This window comes from Oncorhynchus masou, chromosome 16 (assembly GCF_036934945.1).
Source record: "Oncorhynchus masou masou isolate Uvic2021 chromosome 16, UVic_Omas_1.1, whole genome shotgun sequence".
In the NCBI taxonomy this organism is placed as follows: Eukaryota; Metazoa; Chordata; class Actinopteri; order Salmoniformes; family Salmonidae; genus Oncorhynchus; species Oncorhynchus masou.
Genome location: NC_088227.1, coordinates 28,183,558 through 28,203,498, shown reverse-complemented (window position 1 = coordinate 28,203,498; position 19,941 = coordinate 28,183,558). Strand labels below are relative to the sequence as shown.

Genomic DNA, 19,941 nt, shown 5'->3' with positions numbered 1-19,941 from the left:
GGCAGCTTCACTAAATAGTACCCGCAAAACACCAGCCTCAACAGCAACCGTGAAGTGGTGACTCCGGGATGTTGGCCTTCTAGGCAGAGTTGCAAAGAAAAAGCCATATCTCAGACTGGCCAGTAAAAATAAAAGATTAAGATGGGCAAAAGAACACAGCCACTGGATAGAGGAATATCGGAAAAAAAAGTTATGGACAGATGAATCTAAGCGGACAAGCATGGTGGAGGCAATGTGATGGTCTGGGGGGGGGCTTTGGTGGTGGTAAAGTGGGAGATTTCTACAGGGTAAAAGGGATCTTGAAGAAGGAAGGCCATCACCCCATTTTGCAACGCCATACCCTGTGGACGGCGCTTAATTGGAGCCAATTTCCTCCTGCAATGACTCAAAGCACAGCTCCAAACTATGCAAGAACTATTTACGGAAGAAGCCGTCAGCTGGTATTCTGTCTACAATGGAGTGGCCAGCACAGTCACTGGGCCTCAACCCTATTGAGCTGTTGTGGGAGCAGCTTGACCGTATGGTACAGTGAAATCTCTTCAGATTACCTGAACAAATTGACAACTAGAATGCCAAAGGTCTGCAATGCTGTAATTGCTGCAAATGTAGGATTCTTTGACGAAAGCAAAGTTTGAAGGACAACTATTATTTCATTTTTTTTTTTAAATCATTATTTATAACCTTGTCAACATCTTGACTATATTTCCTATTCATTTTGCAACTCATTTCATGTATGTTTTCATGGAAAACAAGGAAATGTATAAGTGACCAAAAACTTTTGAACGGTAGAGTTCGTAAAAGTTACAGACATTGATAAAAACCTAACATAAGTCAATCTCTTACCGACACATTTCTCAGCCAGCTCGTCCACAAACTGCTCAGCCAGTCTGGGGTTCCAGTCCCGAGTGTGGATCTCAAGGATTTGCCTTCGGGCCTAGGAACAGAGAGAAAAAGACAAAGACCGAAAGAAGGAGAGGGAAGTACAGGGATAGAGAAACATTTAATAAATAACAAAAACCACCCTGCTCACACCACAGTGGGTTTTTGGTCTCTCTGCCAGCTGTCTCCCTCTGTGTGTGTGTACAAAATGTTGACATATGTGTAACCATAAAACATTGTGATGTTATCGCCCCCTATTGGCCAATCCATTTTTTATTATTATTACTAAAACGACAGATGGGCTATAGTGGGTAATCGAATGCAACTGGACGAATCATGACGAAAGATACTGTTGTTGAAAGCCTGGGCAGAGGGTAAGTGCAGGCCAATACTTTTCTAATAGTCCTTTCTGGTGGAGGAGCTTCAGCATGGAGCAGGTTAGAGTGTGTGTGTGGCGCGCTGTGATGGAGCAGAGAAGAATGGGCTGTCTTACCGTAGTGACATCCTTGGCTGGATAGAAGCAGCCAACAGTCTTCACAAATGGATAAGAAATTGCTTTATTTGCCTCAAAATAACAGAAAAATAAATAATACTGTTTGTTCTACCTATCGTAAAGCTGTGATTGAGAACAGCCTATGCCTTGGCTGTATAGAATTTAATTATTGTAATCCACAATTTCAGGACACCTTCGTAGGCTATATTTGGCAAATAAACTACAGTTCGTAACTTAAACTTGTCGTAAAGTTAGTATGAGGCCAGAAGGAGGAATCAGCATGGGTTATCAGCCATCTGGTTATCAGCATGGAGGGATTTTCCCTACCCGCAAGATCACATCTTCCTTAAGATTAAACTTGTCATTAGATGTTTCTAAATGAAATTGATATTATTTGATGTCTCTCAGTATTAGTCTCCTGGTTCCTTACAGTTTTAGGCTTCAAATAACTGAGATGGAACTCCATTACATTCATTGTTCAACCAGGAGAAAGCCATACATAAAATGAAGTGTAGCCTTCAGTCATAGTCATAGCCTATGGAATGGAGAGAGAAGGGAATATAGGCAAGGTAAAATAAATATTTATATAAATAATATATATAAAGGACACACCTTAACTAGTTTTTTAATAGGTTTAGCCTACAGCCGAATCCCCATCCATCTGACAAATCAACATTTTACGCTGCTTTGGTAGAATTCTCCACTCTGTCTGGCCTACATTCCTCTCAAGTTCTGTATCACATATTTATTGAAATAGGCTTTAGCAAATGGTAATAGGAAAATCAATTACTTAATGTCACTTGTGTGCTGCCCTGCTGCCCTGCCCTGCTGTGCTGCGAGACTCTGTTCTTTACTGCAGGGCACCAGCCAAATTCAAGTAGGCTAAACCATCGTCTATCACATCACGAAGTAGACAATCATCGTCGTAATATCGCCCAACCCGAGTGTGTCTCTCTGAGGTCGACTGATTGCTATGCAGTGCTGGGCTGGGACTGGCACACAGTCACACTAAACTGGGACTAATGTGTGGAGTACACACACACAGAGCAGCAGCTGGAACACACACACAAACAAGCATGACACTATCTTAACAAGGATAAAACTCCAAAAAACATACTATGCCGTCCATAGACATACTTTAAATGATTGGGATTACAGTATCAACACATCAACGTAGTGTATTCATTGATTGGGATTACAGTATCAACACATCACCAACATAGTGTATTCATTGTGCCATAATCCTATACATGATTCATATTGGCAGGTGTGTTGAAATTGTTAACTACGCCACTCCCTCACCTTCTTGTCAGGCAGGTTGAAGAGAAACTCCCTGTCAAAGCGCCCAGGCCTCCGTAGAGCAGGGTCTATGGAGTCCAGTCTATTGGTAGCACCGATCACCACGATTTCCCCTCGGCTGTCCAGACCATCCATCAACGCCAGCAGAGTGGACACTATGGAGCTGGAGGAGGAGAGGAAAGAGGGATAGTGAGGGAGAGAGGAAAGAGAGTGATTATGGTCAAACCTTAGTAAAAACTGATCACTCACTTTCATTATTGATTATCAGAGACCATCATCAAATGGAGATATCTAAACCAAACTGCAACTCCTGCGTCAAATAGTACCTGTGTATCTGGTCCTGTCTGCTGGAGCGCACTGGGGCCAGCCCGTCTATCTCATCAAAGAAGATTATGGAAGGCCTCATCAGGTACGCCTAGAAGAGAGAGGAACACACAACCTTAATACAATGATCACGAAAGTCTAACTCCTCTCACAAAGTAACAACACACTGGACTAGAGGTCTTCACGGATCCACCTGTACCAGAATCAACAAGACCCAGAACCCAGCAGGTCCGGATTCAGAATTCTAAATAATGTGACGGTCTGGGTCGGATCTGATATGGATTGTCACGGGTAAGTGTAGTTTTAACAGACTGTTCCGGAAGATCCCGTACAGATCAGTACACGACTTCTGCAGTAGAGAAAGAGACATTTTATCATTTTGCGGCTGCTCTTGCTTTTCACGAGAGTGGAGCGTGTAACTTGTTGATGGCCAATCAAAGACGAGTAGGCTACAGCCAGAGCCTCGCTACATATGTTGCAAAAGGCGATGCACTTTATATAAAAAAGTATGAAGACACCCCTTCAAATTAGTGGATTTGGCTACATCAGCCACACCCGCTGCTGACAGGTGTATACAAATTGAGCACACAGCCATGCAATCTCCATAGACAAAACATTGGCAGTAGAATGGTCTTACTGAAGAGCTCAGTTACTTTGAACATGGCACCGTCATAGGATGCCACCTTTCCAACAAGTCTGTTCATCAAATTTCCGCCCTGCTAGAGCTGCCCCAGTCATCTTCAAGTGCTGTCATTGTGAAGTGGAAACGTCTAGGAGCAACAATGGCTCAGCCGCGAAGTGGTATGCCACACAAGCTCACAGAATCGTCTGTCCTCAGTTGCAACACTCACTACAGAGTTCCAAAATTGCCCCAAAGCAATGTCAGCACAATAACTGTTAGTCCGGAGCTTCATGAAATGGGTTTTCATGGCCGAGCAGCTGCACACAAGCCTAAGATCACCATATGCAATGCCAAGTGTCAGCTGGAGTGGTGTAAAGCTCGCCGCCATTGGACTCGGAAACACGTTCTCTGGAGTGATGAATCACGCTTCGCCCTCTGGCATTCCGACGTACTAATCTAGGTTTGGCGGATGCCAGGAGAACACTAACTCCCCCAATGCATAGTGCGGCGCCAACTGTAAAGTTTGGTGGAGGAATAGTGGTCTGGGGCTTTTTTTCATGGTTCGGGTGCTTTTTCATGTGCTTCCAATTTTGGGGCAACAGTTTGGGGAAGGTCCTTTCGGCTTCAACCTAATTCAATGATCTAGTTTCGTTGGTGGAGTTTAAACACTTGATCGATGTATAGATATCATATAAGAGTTAGTCTTTAGGACAGCTGTTTCGTCAAGACTTTCGAGTTTTCTTTACATAATATGTAATTGTTGTACTGTATGTGTGTCTATAATTTTGTTTAATGTTGTGTTAATGTATGTAGGTTGTTTTGTCTGAAACGTTGTTCCCCCTGCTGCTATTGGACCAGGTCTCTCTTGGAAAAGAGATGTTCTCAATGAGAAAAACCTGTATAAATGAAGGGTAAAAAAATATATTAAAAAATACAAATATAAATGCCCCTGTGCACAAAGCAAGGTCCATAAAGAAATTGTTTGTCGAGATCAGTGTGGAAGATGATGACTGGCCTGCACAGAGCCCTGACCTCAACCCAATCTAACACCTTTGGGATGAATTGGAACGCCGACTGCGAGCCAGGTCTAATCGCCCAACATCAGTGCCCAACCTCACTAACGGTCGTGGCTGAATGGAAGCAAGTCCACACAGCAACGTTGCAACATCTAGTGGAAAATCTTCTCCGAAGAGTTCAGTTATTTGTAACTGTAGGATGAGAAAGTGAAAGCACTGCAGCCTCAGTTAGCCTAGCTAGCTAACGTTAGCTAGCTTCTCCCAGTTTGATGCAGTCAAGACAGGTACTACGTAATCATATTGGATTCTAAATAACCTAACTGTGGCAGTTATTAGTCTGCTATTGCGCGAGTCAGCTTGGTTGGTTGGTTGCAGTCACTCGCTCACAGTACAGCCTCACCCCGCCTGCTAAAGCTGCTCCTCTCTCCCACATCTCATACTTTAGCAGCTCTTGTTAATGAAGTAGCATTAAAAAAATGAATTTTCTGCTGCTTTCTTCACTTTCACAGAGTCTGGATCCAACCAGGTCTTTATGGAACGGGTCTAGTTGTCTTCGGATCCGTTCGGAAGGGGTCTCTATATATTGTTTATTAATTTATGCATATCGGGACCGGGTGGGAAAGCCCTAAGGTCCATTTCAGAACAGGGCCAACTGAAGACCTCTACTCTGGACTAGAGGTGCATCAGCTAGCCTAAACAGACAGTGTTTTGGTAAGCACAATAGAAACACAGGTAATTAATGAAATAAAGTCCCTGATGATGTCAAACTGATAAGCCTTGGCTCAAGCTCACCTGGTCGAAGAGCAGGCGTAGCTGTCGTTCTGATTCACCGACCCACTTGCTGAGACAGTCAGCTCCCTTCCTCATGAAGAAAGACACCTTCTTGTCACCTTGACTACACTCGTTGGCCAAAGCCCGCGCTACTAGGGTCTTTCCTGTACCGGGTGGGCCGTAGAACAGACACCCTCTGTACGGGGGGGGGGGGGGCAGAAAGAGTGGGAGACAGAGAGGTAAATAACAAGTCTCACTTTTATTGATTCAGGAACTATACATTGTGACCATTCCATTTTTCCCCTCATCTGGCTTATCATCTGGCTTATTGAAAGTAAATAACAGTTAGGAATGGCAAACAAAGAAGGATACCTGCTTGATATGTCTGAACATGAATAATGTGAGTTTCCAGGTGGCTTTGCCCTTTACCTTGGTGGCTGAATCTTGAACCTCTCGAAAACCTCTGGGTAGAGGAGAGGGAAGACCACCATCTCTTTCAGGGACTGGATGTGGTTGGACAGCCCTCCCACGCTGTCAAACTTCACTGAGGTGTCCAGATTCATGGGGTCCACATCAGCGAGGCTAGCTCCCACCTTGGCCCTGTCCCTCAGCACCCCACTGGCCAGGTCCTCTGCTCGCAAGTTCATAGGTAGACACCTTTACAAATAACAAGTGTTAGCACTGATATATCTGCAGCTCAACACTGATAGCCCGGTAAAGGTAGGTTGATGTGCTGTGGTCCTTTGTAGCTCAGTTCGTTGAGCATGGCACTTGGAATGACAGGATAGTGGGTTCAATCCCCGGGACCGTACATAGGTAAAATGTATGCACGCATGACTAAGTCACTTTGGATAAAAGTGTCTGCTAAATTGCCTATATTATAAATATTATTGCAGTGAGCTTTCTGGTGCATAATGGCTGCTGTGTATCACTAGGTGGTGTTAGAGTGGTCGTATTACCGCCACACCGGAGGTCACGAGTCATGATGGCAGTCAAATCCCCTGTGACCGTTTATCATGGAAATTAGGCTTCTCCAAGCTCAGATGCTGCTGGTCATTAGTAGTTTACCAAACTTGCTAACTGCCTGGTACTCAGCACTCTATTGTCCCTCTAATCACTCTGACATCAATGCAAATGTCATAGAAAATCTAATCAAACACTTCATGAGTGCCCATGAGATCATGTTGCACAACATTTCTATAGGCTATGCCTACTATATCTATCTATATAACTAATATTAAGCACATTACTTCGCTTTACAACAGGAGTATAAGCCTAGCTGGCTGGCATGAAAATGGAACCACGGGAAATGCGTCCTCCCTTCATTATTTAAGTGCATAGATATGAATTTTTCCCAGTGGGTTAACTGCCTTGACAGATTTTTACCTTGTCAGCTCGGGGATACAATACAGCAACCTTTGTTACTCATCCAACACTTTAACCACTAGGCTACCTGCCCCCCCTGAAGTGGCCAAATAACTTCTTAAAATTAAGCACTTAATAACCAGTGTAGAGCCTAATTGGGATACATTGGCTGCGATCGAGTTTCAAGTTTGGGAAAGATAAGACGGCCTAGGAAATGTGGGTTAACTGCCTTGTTCAGGGGCAGAACGACAGAGTTTCACCTTGACAGCTCGGGGGATCCAATCTTGCAACCTTACAGTTAACTAGTCCAACGCAATAACAACCTGCCTCTCTCTCGTTGCACTCCACAAGGAGACTGCCTGTTACGCGAATACAGTAAGCCAAGGTAAGTTGCAAGCTAGCATTAAACTTATGTTATAAAAAAACAATCAATCATAATCACTAGTTAACTACACATGGTTGATGATATTACTAGATATTATCTAGCGTGTACAGCGTTGCATATAATCTGACTGAGCATACAAGCATCTGACTGAGCGGTGGTAGGCAGAAGCAGGCGCGTAAACATTCATTCCAACAGCACTTTTATGCACTTTTCTTCGTTGTGCGTCAAGCATTGCGCTGTTTATGACTTCAAGCCTATCAACTGCCGAGATGAGGCTGGTGTAACCGAAGTGAAATGGCTAGCTAGTTAGCGCGAGCTAACTAGAGGGACGGAAGCTATACTGTTTCACTGGCAATACTAAAGTGCCTATAAGAACATCCAATAGCCAAAGGTTAATGAAATACAAATGGTATAGAGGGAAATAGTCCTATAATTCCTATAATAACTACAACCTAAAACTTCTTACCTGGGAATATTGAAGACTCGTGTTAAAAGGAACCATCAGCTTTCATATGTTCTCATGTTCTGAGCACATATTAATTTCTTCTCCAACACTGTTTTTGCATTAATTAAACCAAATTGGACATGTTTCATTATTTACTTGAGGCTAAATTGGCCAATCAGTAAAATTTTATTGATGTATTATATAAAGTTAAAATAAGTGTTCATTCAGTATTGTTGTAATTGTCATTATTTAAAAAAATAATAATAGGCAGATTAATCGGTATCGGCTTTTTTGGTCCTCCAATAATCGGTATCGGCGTTGAAAAATCGTAATCGGTTGACCTCTAATACAATACATAGCCTACCGCATATTATGCATGGAAGAAGAACATAAAACTAAACTGATTTAAGATGTCTTTGAAACATAATGGCTCTAGCCTTTCAGTGTGGACTGGAATATTATACATACTGGATGCTACAAAATGTCTATCCATGAGTGAGAGAACGGATAGTCCAAGGGCTAGGTGATGCTGTTGGTTCATTGACGGTGTAAGGTGGCTTAGTTAGCCAACAAATAGTGAATTTATACTTGATTTTGAATAGCCTAGTAATAGGAATTTGTTTTCTATTTTCATAATTAATTGAGTAACACATTAGCTATACAGAATATCTCATCACCACGTGTTTCCATCTCCTCCTCGCTCTCCTTTATTCCTTTCTAGAGCGCGCAGACAGGCTGTCAACAGTTTAGTGAAATGTGTTTTGTTGCAAAAACATGTTAATATCGATGTTCCCAACCAGATTTCACTTGGTTTTTCCCCAATTTTTTAGATTTTTATTCTTAATTTCACCTTTATTTAACCAGGTAGGCTAGTTGAGAACAACTTCTCATTGACAACTGCGACCTGGCCAAGATAAAGCAAAGCAGTGCGACAGAGTTACACATGGAATAAAGAAGCGTACAGTCAATAACACAATAGAGAAAAAGAAAGTCTATATACAGTGAGTGCAAATGGTGTGAGGTCGGCAATAAATAGGCCAAAGTAGGACTGGCTAGCTACAGGAACGAGGTTGGAGAGCCCATGGCACACAGAGTTTGGGTGAAATATCACCTGTCGGGCAGTGAGAGCATGCTCCTCAAACAGGAACATCACCTGTCGGGCAGTGAGAGCATGCTCCTCAAACAGGAACATCACCTGTCGGGCAGTGAGAGCATGCTCCTCAAACAGGAACATCACCTGTCGGGCAGTGAGAGCATGCTCCTCAAACAGGAACATCACCTGTCGGGCAGTGAGAGCATGCTCCTCAAACAGGAATATCACCTGTCGGGCAGTGAGAGCATGCTCCTCAAACAGGAACATCACCTGTCGGGCAGTGAGAGCATGCTCCTCAAACAGGAACATCACCTGTCGGGCAGTGAGAGCATGCTCCTCAAACAGGAATATCACCTGTCGGGCAGTGAGAGCATGCTCCTCAAACAGGAACATCACCTGTCGGGCAGTGAGAGCATGCTCCTCAAACAGGAACATCACCTGTCGGGCAGTGAGAGCATGCTCCTCAAACAGGAACATCACCTGTCGGGCAGTGAGAGCATGCTCCTCAAACAGGAACATCACCTGTCGGGCAGTGAGAGCATGCTCCTCAAACAGGAATATCACCTGTCGGGCAGTGAGAGCATGCTCCTCAAACAGGAATATCACCTGTCGGGCAGTGAGAGCAATGACATGTCTTTTTCCCCTCTCCTGTCCATTTCATAATGGCACATTCTAAATCAAAACCAAATTTGACATATTAATGAAGACAAGATTAAATTGAGAATAGTCTGGTGGGTGAAAATCAGTTGATGAGAGAACATCTGTGCAGCCTGAGGCAAGGAACAGAACAAGCTTTTTCTGCTTCTTTCTCAAATCATCAATAGCCTATAGTCGCTCCATGCAGCCCATATATGTTTTGATTTAAGAGATTCTACGGTTTGTATCATTCACAACTAAAGTTGTTCTTCTTACTATAAAATTATATATACAATTATGACACAGGACTTAAGCATATCCAAGCCTACAGCCTATGGCATGGAGAATAGCCAGATAAAATACAGTAGGCCAACTCACTTTGTTCTTCTGAAATACATTTTCTTCTTATCATGTTTCTTTAGACCCGTCTAAATAAATAATGGATTTGTAGTGATGATATACATTACATTGATTTAGGCTTATTTTGTAGAAAACACACATCAGCAGCTTGTATGTGTGGAGGCCTGGTTATGCTATACATGTTTATGTCAATTAACGGTCAGTTACCGCGAGGCCAGCAGTCTTTTGCATGACAATAACCAGCTGACAGAATTTCATAACCGCCACTGCCCTATGTATCCCCACCCAGTATGGGTGGTAAATGGAAAGTGCTGTGAACTAGTGAAAAGCCACTTATGAATTTTATCTAATATCAAAATTCACCAGGTGAGTGACAGAGAAAGGGGAGGAGAGGTATTCACCTGTTCCTGGCCCGGGTCATGCTCTTGCTTTTCCTCCTCTCAAATCTCTCCTCGTCAGACGACGACGTGGTGTCGCTACTGTGGATGGCATGCTTCTTCACTCTGGACCAAAGGGGAGGAGAAAAAGAAGAAATCACTCCATATTACACCGTGTCAATGTAGGTAAGCAGGATTTTCTAATAAATAATTGTTCATGCGGGGTACAAGACCAACCGTATATGGCTTCTCCTAGCTGGAGATCTGTGGGTGTCAAACAGGGAGGGAGTGGTTTGTTTTCTGTTGACGGGCTCTGGGATGCAATCATAGACACAGAAGATGTTAAAAGCCACAGCACTCAAGATGTATAAAACAAAGACTACCAAGAAATGGTTTCAGGCAACATAGTGGGCCAGTTTCCCAGACCCAGATTAAGCCATCTCCTTGACTAAAAGCCACGCTCATTGGCGAATCTGGGGACGGAAAACCGTCCCTTAGGGCTTGCAAAAAAAAAACACAAAATATATATATCTTTTCTTTACCGATAGGTGGCGCCTCGTATCTCTGTACAGTCTTGCGCTGCCTCAGGTTGTACGGTCTGTCATTCTCCTCTCCTACCTCCTCTGCCTCATCTCCATCATCCTCATCCTCCGCTTCATCATCCTCTTCTTCCCTGTGAGACTCTAAGTAAAACAAGTAAAATATGCTTTTTATTTATTTAATACTTTTTGCCCCTTTTCATGGTATCCAATTGGTAGTTACAGTCTTGTCCATATGGGAGTTGCAGCGATGGGACTCGGGAGAGGCGAAGGTCGAGAGCCACGCATCCTCTGAAACACGACCCAACAAAGCCACACTGCTTTTTGGCACACTGCTCACTTAACCCATAAGCACCAATGTGTCGGAGAAAACACCGTACAACTGGCGACCGAAGTCAGCATGCATGCACCCGGCCTGCCACAAGGAGTCGCTAGAGCGCGATGGGACAAGGACATCCCGGCCGGCCAAACCCTCCCCTAACCCGGACAACATGGCCAATTGTGCGCAGCCTCATGGGTCTCCCAGTTGCGACATAGCCTGGGATCGAACCCGGGTCTGTAGTGACGCCTCTAGCACTGCAATGTGCCTTAGATCACTGGGGAGGCCCTAAAATATTCTATTTTAAATGTAGTCTGAACCTCAAGCAACACAGACCTGTAAATATGACAAAACTACAGTTCTCACAGTCTCTGTACAGATTTACAAGCCATCCAAACCTTCAGTCCCCTCTTCCTCCTCCTCCTCTTCCTCTTCTGTCTTGCTCATGGCTTTGTGATGCACCTGCATGCCAAAGGTGTTCCTGCGCAGTGACTTCCTCCTCTTCACACGAGAATACATGTCCATGTTTTCCTAGAAGATCAGGAGTAGAGTCAGGTTCAGCTTGCTGGCCTGCCATCATAACGTCCACCAATGGAGTTAGTTACCAACAACCCACTTTCATATTGCCATGGTGCATTTTATTTATGGAATAATACAGATTGATTGACAGACTCACCACCTCAGTGTCGGTCCACATGCGGAGTCTCTCCACCTCCCTGTTCTGTCTGATGCTGCTGATGTTGTCCATCTCCTGAAGAACTGCCTCCGCCGTGCTGACAATACACACATCGTCATCGGAAGTATCAAACACAGATGCATTTGAATGACTACACCGAAGTTCTACGAGTAAGGCTGGGCCGATCATCACGTTACACATCTTCATATCTATCCATCACTGTTCACCTGTCTGCCAACCATTAAACAAGGAGATTCACTGTCTTCCACCTCGCGGTTTTCACTTTCTGCTTTACAGATCCACCACCTCCAGGTCATACATATTCATTATTTTGTCAAATATTAAGTCTATTAAAATGACCAGTTTGAATGTAAAACCTTTATCTGGTAGTACTGTTGACCTCTGGTTGAGGTGTGTGTGCCTGTGTTTCCGTTATCCAGTAATAGCCAGCTTTTGTCCGATATTTTTTTGACGCTGGCCGAATAAATGCTAAATAATGCTTTGTAGCCTCTTCATTGATGGAAATACCAGTCAATGGAAATACATTTGACTGGTCATTCTTATCTATAGGTTAATTAGCATCATTTTGTGGAATTAAATTGGCATGTGTGTAAAGTATATTGGTTATGTATCTTATTTATCACATGCGTACAGCATACAGCTACAGAGCCTTTGAGTTGACAATCTGTCAGTGCCAGACATCTTGTGTTGCTTTCAAGACGACCGGGAACTCTGAAAAATACGAGGTCAAATCATGACGTCAGTGATCTTCAGGCCGCAAAGTCAGAGCTCTAGAAAGAGGCCTGAGTTCACGAGTTGGAATATCGTTCAAAACTATTTTTTCCAGTCGGAGCTAGTTTTTTCCTCCAGTTGCGTTGAATGCTCTGAAGTTTGAAATTGGAGATTTTTAAGTTCCCAGTTGTTTTGAATGTGGAGTCACATGTCAATGGAAGGCAGGCTTCATCAGCACGTCACACACCACTGTCATAATGCCACTTTATATTATGTGTGCATTGCTGCGGATATAACGTGAAGAAACCTTCTGATCTGTTGCATCAGACTCATTGCTTTTTAACAGGTTGTTTTATGTATCCTGGGCCTGCTGGTTGTATGATTCTGGCATCCATCATCCCACAACTGTCCCAGAGTCTGTTTGGAATAGGCTATTTCTTTCTCGACAAGCTGCCCAATAGAATAGGTAGACTAAACTTCTCTACTATAGTGGATTGACATAGGCTAGTGATTTTTCTGTTCGCTACTCATCTTGTTGGCTGAGGAAAAGTACATGTGGACAGTTATTCTAACCTGTTCAAAGTGCACATCAGAATTCAGTAAGGAAAACCACACATTGCTGCATCCTCGACTTGAATGTTCTGTTAATATGCATGACAATATTCTAAATGTGATTTCTGTCATTCTGAGCATCGCTGCATCCTCGACTTGCATGTTCTGTTAATATGCATGACAATATTCTAAATGTGATTTCTGTCACAAGGATAATTCAGACATGTGGGGAAATGTTGCCTGTCCCCACAAGGAAAATGGCTATTTTAGGCATATGGGTTAAGGTTACAATTAGGGTTAAGAAGTTTGGGTTAAGGTTGGGGAAAATAGATTTTGAATGGGAATCAATTGTTTAGTACCCACAAGGATCATAAAACAAACGTGTGTTACCTGTTGACGAGCTGGTCAAAAAGCAGGCTCTGGTTGAGGTGTTCAAACTGGCTCTTCCTCACTCGGCAGCTCCTCTTCAGATCAATATGGCCGTTCATGTGAGAGTGGTCTCCTGCCCCGTCCACCTTATGGGCTGCCGGGGTCATAGGTTACAGGTCAAAACAAATCAGTCCAATCTAACGTATACGCCAACTAATAATGTACCTACATGCAAACAATGTCATGGTCTTGGAATAACCAAATGAAAGCTTTGGTAATGAAAATGATGTTACCATGTCCATTTTGCAGGGCGCCAGATGACAACCTGAAACAACACATTGAGATGTGTCAAAATAAACACATTGCCAAAAAAAAAAAAGACTGCTCAGATAAACAACAGATGGGGTTGAATCCACAGCCCACATGGCCAGTATAGGAATTGAACCCAAAACAGCCACAACCGGTGTCGTTCCCTTGCCCCCTCACCTGGTGCGGTGGGTGGACATGACCCAGGAGACCCTCTGGCCCTTAGCCTGAGACGAGGGAGTGATGTCGCTAGAGCTTGGTGGGGTCTGTCTACGGGTCCGCTTCGAGGGAGGGGACATTCGAGGACTGCTAGGACTGCTCACATCACTGCTGGGATCATTCTGGAGGGGAGCAGAGAGTGGTTAGAGAGTGGTTAGAGAGATGGAGAGAGAGGATGGAGATGAGAGAGAAAGAAAGACCGCTAGAGAGGATGGAGATGAGAGAGAGAGAAAGACAGCTAGAGAGAGAGGATGGAGATTAGAGAGAGAAAGAAAGACAGCTAGAGAGAGACAGAAACAGAGATGGAAAGAGATAGCAGACGAAGTAAGTGAAGCAAAGCCAGACTGGCTGAGAGATAAAGATAATTCTGCTGCAGACTTCCACAGAAGAAGAGATGGAGAAAGGAGACCGTAAGACTCGTTGATGCACTGAATGTTTATTTTTTTAAATCTATATACAGTTACATAATCGGGATAATATTTCTGACATTGTATCATTTTGAAAATATCTCAATATTATTTTTGTGCTTAAAACGAGTTACCGTTTTCCGAATTAACTCTTAAAAGATATTACATTTCAGTCATTAATTTATTACTTGTTACCTTCTAATCAGTCTTATTCTGAATATCGCAAAACTCATTCACATAAATGATGAATCACCAATACACAAATTGGCTTCATTATTTATTTACTTACTAAACAAATCACACAGAATTACATAAACAGGATATCTTACACACTGATTACTACATATAAATGCAATGAAAAGTCCCTAGAGGTCTTCCTAGCCGTCATATCAGGTTAGTCAATGGAAAGGGGGTGGGGACAGATAAAGAGCAGGAAAGACAGAATGGACCCTCTACATACAGCTGATAACTATGCTTATGGAAATGCTAATACTTTGCACATGAACGGCCGCTCTTTCGAAAATAATTGCAATGTACATATTTAAGCTTATATTTTGTCGGCTCCCTCTGTTGAAATCGCCAGGTCCATTTTCTGTGGAGAGAGTTATTCATCAGAAGTCTCTGGTTGTGTTCCCCAGACGTCAAAATGTATTAAGTAGCTGGAGCTTCTCAGATTTATCGGAGTGTCTGTTATAATGGATACGTCAGACGTACCAATGGTTGTTTGACAGGGAAATGTTCTTCTTTCGTCTTCGATCGAGTTTCCTAGACTATTGTACATATACAGCTACAGACTGTGAATGTGTAGTTTCTTAACCATTTGTAATGTATTCAGCTGGCGCTGCAAGTAACTGGTCTATAGAGTGGTAGCCATTTAAATTGCCAAACATTTGAAAGTTGAGTGTCTAACCATTTCGTACCTTCCAGCTCACGCTGTCGGTCCCCGCTGATCTAATGTAAAGTTCGTCACAGTTCCTTTTATGCACTCTGGAAAAAGGGGGCGTTCCATGACGCAGACATAATGTCTGTGCTCATGTGGGTGTGGTCACTGACTAGTTTCCCATGCTTGTACATGTAATAGTAACAGAATAAATAGCAATAGAATAACTGCACAGTAAATAATGCTATAAAAATATACACCCAAGGTAGGCTACTACACTTTTAAGACCTAGATTAGATTTTGTACTCCATGTTATGATTTTCACCAAATAAATTGTCTTCACACTATTCAAATCCTACAATCAATGAACAGCTGATGAAGCTCTCAGCCTATAGATCACATGTCGCAAACAAATAATCTTAACTAAAAGCTACACACATTTTAGAATTTCTGTGCGTCCTTGACAATCGCCAATCAATATTCAAAAACAGCAGATTTTTCTCGAGACCCTGCACACCATCTATCTTTTGTGGCACCATGAGGGTTTATAGCATTTTAAACAGTGTTGCAGTAGTCTAGTGTGTGGTGCAGGAATGCTTTGCATTCACATTGCCCTAAAAAAGGGAACCGGATATCAGAATTCAAGTGAACCGAACTCAGACCATCCCTCGAGAGGTCTCAGTTCGGTTCGCTTCGGGGGGCTCTTTTGAGGGGTCTGAGTTCATTTGGAGTGTTCACACTGCACAAAAAAATTAAGCAACCGCACTGAGATAAAAAATGTCTGAAAGGGACCAAGTGTGAAAAGACCCAAAGTAAGTGGCTGAATTAAATCAGGTGACGGGGCATTGTATTCTGTTTGCTTTCTGAGAGTTTGAGAAGTCAAAGCCCTTTTGATGAGATATTTGTACAGCTGCCACTGCCATCTTTATTTCCTTGCGTTTTGTTCTCGGCCAGTCTGCGTCTCCCCCCTCTTCTCCGAGCAGAGGAGGCCCGTCGCCCTAGTGACTCCATGCAGACATGCTGCTGGAGAGCCAGTACTGTTCTTCCTTCAGACAAGCATGCGTCAAATCTTTGTTCATTAGCAATGTCTCTCGTTCACATTTGCTTGTAAAATGTCCAAACTCACCCAAAATGACATACGGTAGCTCCTACCTATATATGTATAACTTTATGATCTGAATTGCCTGTCTTGCAGTTTGTTTATTTTCATTTGCACTTGTTAGCATATTGAACTAGCAGCCTCCAAGGAAATCCGCTATTATGGCAATAGGCTCAGCAAAAAAAAGAAACGTCCCTTTTCAGGACCCTGTCTTTCAAAGATAGTTCGCAAAAATCCAAATAACTTCATAGATCTTCATTGTAAAGGGTTTAAACACTGTTTCCCATGCTTGTTCAATGAACCATAAACAATTCATGAACACGCACATATGGAACACTCTTTAAGACACCAGCAGCTTACAGACGGTAGGCAATTAAGGTCACAGTTATGAACACTTAGAACAGTAAAGAGGTCTTTCTGCTGACTCTGAAAACCACCAAAAGAAAGATGCCCAGGGTCCCTGCTCATCTGCCTTAGTCATGCTGCAAGGAGACATGAGGACTGCAGATGTGACCAGGGCAATAACTAGCCATGTCCATACTGTGAGACGCCTAAAACAGCGCTACAGAGAGACAGGACGGACAGCTGATCATCCTCGCAGTGGCAGACCACATGTAACAACACCTGCACAGGATCGGTACATTCAAACATCACACCTGCGGGACAGGTACAGGATGGCAACAATAACTGCCCGAGTTACACCAGGAATGTACAATCCCTCCATCAGTGCTCAGACTGTCCACAATAGGCTGAGAGAGGCTGGACTGAGGGCTTGTAGGCCTGTTGCAAGGCAGGTCCTCACCAGACATTATCAGCAACAACGTCGCCTATGGGCACAAACCCACCGTCGCTGGACCAGACAGGACTGGTAAACGAGTTGCGGTTTTGTCTCACCAGGGGTGATGGTCGAATTCACGTTTTATCGTCAAAGGAATGAGTGTTACACCGAGGCCTGTACTCTGGAGTGGGATTGATTTGGAGGTGGAGGGTCCGTCATGGTCTGGGGCGGTGTGTCACAGCATCATCGGACTGAGCTTGTTGTCATTGCAGGCAATCTTAACGCTGTGCGTTACAGGGAAGACATCCTCCTCCCTCATGTGGTAACCTTCCTGCAGCCTCATCCTGACATGACCCTCCAGCATGATAATGCCACCAGCCATACTGATCGTTCTGTGTGTAATTTTCTGCAAGACAGGAATGTCAGTGTTCTGCCATGGCCAGTGAAGAGCTCGGATCTGGGACCTGTAGGATTGGAGGGTGAAGGCTAGGGCCATTTCCCCTAGAAATGTCCATGAACTTGCAGGTGCCTTGGTGGAAGAGTGGGGTAACATCTCGCAGCAAGAACTGGCAAATCTGCACTGCAGTACTTAATTCAGCTGGTGGCCACACCAGATACTGACTTAATTTGATCCCCCCCCACCCCTTTGATCAGGGACATATTATTCAATTTCTATTAGTCTGTGGAACTTGTTCAGCTTGTCTCAGTTGTTGAATCTTGTTATGTTCGTACAAATATTTACACGTTACATTTGCTGAAAATAAACCCAGTTGACAGTGAGAGGACATTTCTTTTTTTGCTGAGTTTAGATGTCAAATGAGCTTTAATGACGTTTTTGGTGCCCCCTTGTGTACTAAGCCGGTTATACCGTAAATCCCAGAGGGACAGAAGGACGGTTTGAAAATCTGGATACCGCACAACCATTATCTTAACTGGAATATCCTATGTATCTCCGAGTCATGATTGTACAAGGACATAGTAAATATAAATCTAGCTGTTTTTTCTAAACATTGGCAGGTCAAAACTTGTGTATCAACGAAGCTTAGAGGGGAGTGTGCGTCTCTTTTTTAAACAACAACAACAACTGGTGCGATCTCTAATATTAAAGGAAGTCTCAAGTAGGGGTCAACCGATTATGATTTTTCACCGCCGATACCGTTTATTGGAGGACCAAAAAAAAGCCGATACCGATTAATCAGACAATTTTTTATTTATATACATACATATATATATTTGTAATAATGACAATTACAACAATACTGAATGAACAATCAACACTTATTTTAACTTAATAAATTACATCAATAAAACCAATTTAGTCTCAAATAAATAATAATTATAATAAAACACAGAAATACGAGCTGTTTGTCATTAATATGGTCAAATCCGGAAACTATCATTTAGAAAACAAAACATTTATTCTTTCAGTGAAATATGGAACAATTCAGTATTTTATCAAACAGGTGACAACCCCAAGTCTAAATATACTTGTTACATTGCACAACCATAAATGTTACGTCAGAATTAGTTAAAATTCTGGCTAATTAGTTCGCAATGAGCGAGGCAGCGCAAACTGTTACATATACTCTGAATCTATGTGCAATGATCGCAAGAGAAGTGACACAATTTCCCTAGTTAATATTGCCTGCTAACATTAATTTATTTTAACTAAATATGAATGTTTAAAAAATATATATACTTCTTTGTATTGATTTTAAGAAAGGCATTGATGTTTATGGTTAGGTACATTTGTGCAATGATTGTGCTTTTTTCGTGAATGAGCTTTTGTTAATTCATTCCCCGTTTGGCGAAGTAGGCTGTGAATCAATGATAAATTAACACCGTATTGATTATATGCAACGCAGGACAAGCTAGTTAACCTAGTAATATTATCAACCATGTGTAGTTAACTAGTGATTGTGAAGATTGATTGTTTTTTTATACGATAAGTTTAATACTAAATAGCAACTTACCATGCATGGCTCCTTGCTACACTTGCGTAACAAGTGGTCAGCCTGCCACGCAGTTTCATTGTGGAGTGCAATGTAATCGGCGTCCAAAAATGCCGATTACAGATTGTTATGAAAACTTGATATCGGCCGACCTCCAGTCTCAAGGTTCTGCTCACCTGAGTTAGGGCTCCAAAGCGGAGCAGTGGTCTAAGGCACTGCATCTCAGTGTTAGAGGCGTCATTACAGTCCCTGGTTCGAATCCAAACTGAATCACATCCGGATGTGATTGGGAGTCCCATAGAGAGGTGCACAATTGGCCCAGTGTAGTCCGGGTTTGGCCAGGGTAGGCCGTCATTGTAAATACGATTTTTTCTTAACTGACTTGTCAAGTTAAATATATACCTCATGATAGACCACACTATTTACAAAGAGTTTATCTTTTTACCACTACAAACTGATGCTGGCACTAAGACCGCACTCAACGAGCTGTATAGGGCCGTAAGCCAACAAGAAAATGCTCACCCAGAGGCGGCGCTCCTACTGGCCGGTGACTTAAAGTATAAAAACTGAAACCTGTTTCCACCTACTTTCTACCAGCATGTCACCTGTTCAACTAGAGGCGGAAATAAAACTCTAGATCACCTTCACTCCAAACACGGACACGCATACAAACGCTCCCTCAATTTGGCAAATCTGACCATAAACCTCTCCTCCTGTGCCCCAGAACCCCAAGGTACCCTGTCTAAATGACTATCGCCCCATAGCACTCTCATCTGAAATTATGGTCATGGCTCACAACACCATCCTCACAGACACCCTGGACCCAATCCAATACGCATACATCCCCAACAGATCCACAGATGACGCAGTCTCTATTGCATTCCACACTGCCCTTCTCGACCTGTACAAAAGGAATATCTACAGTGCGGAGAACAAGTATTTGATACACTGCCGATTTTGCAGGATTTCCTACTTACAAAGCATGTAGAGGTCTGTAATTTTTATGATAGGTACACTTCAACTGTGAGAGATGGAATCTAAAACAAAA

At 42.9% G+C, this 19,941-nt stretch overlaps 1 protein-coding gene across 2 annotated transcripts in view; it reads right to left on the bottom strand.

The window, feature by feature from the left end:
- Nucleotides 1-19,941, bottom strand: part of atad2b (ATPase family AAA domain containing 2B) — a 128,010-nt gene that overhangs the window by 101,937 nt on the left and 6,132 nt on the right. For both annotated transcript variants that reach the window (XM_064991388.1, XM_064991389.1), the window contains exons 2-14: nt 13,739-13,899; nt 13,546-13,577; nt 13,274-13,406; nt 11,600-11,696; nt 11,322-11,454; nt 10,608-10,748; nt 10,303-10,378; nt 10,090-10,191; nt 5,834-6,061; nt 5,426-5,600; nt 2,998-3,086; nt 2,675-2,834; nt 844-934 (exon numbers count right to left, since the gene is read on the bottom strand). In XM_064991388.1, the coding sequence (XP_064847460.1) occupies nt 844-934; nt 2,675-2,834; nt 2,998-3,086; nt 5,426-5,600; nt 5,834-6,061; nt 10,090-10,191; nt 10,303-10,378; nt 10,608-10,748; nt 11,322-11,454; nt 11,600-11,696; nt 13,274-13,406; nt 13,546-13,577; nt 13,739-13,899 (1,618 nt within the window). The remainder of the gene's footprint in view (nt 1-843; nt 935-2,674; nt 2,835-2,997; nt 3,087-5,425; nt 5,601-5,833; nt 6,062-10,089; nt 10,192-10,302; nt 10,379-10,607; nt 10,749-11,321; nt 11,455-11,599; nt 11,697-13,273; nt 13,407-13,545; nt 13,578-13,738; nt 13,900-19,941) is intronic.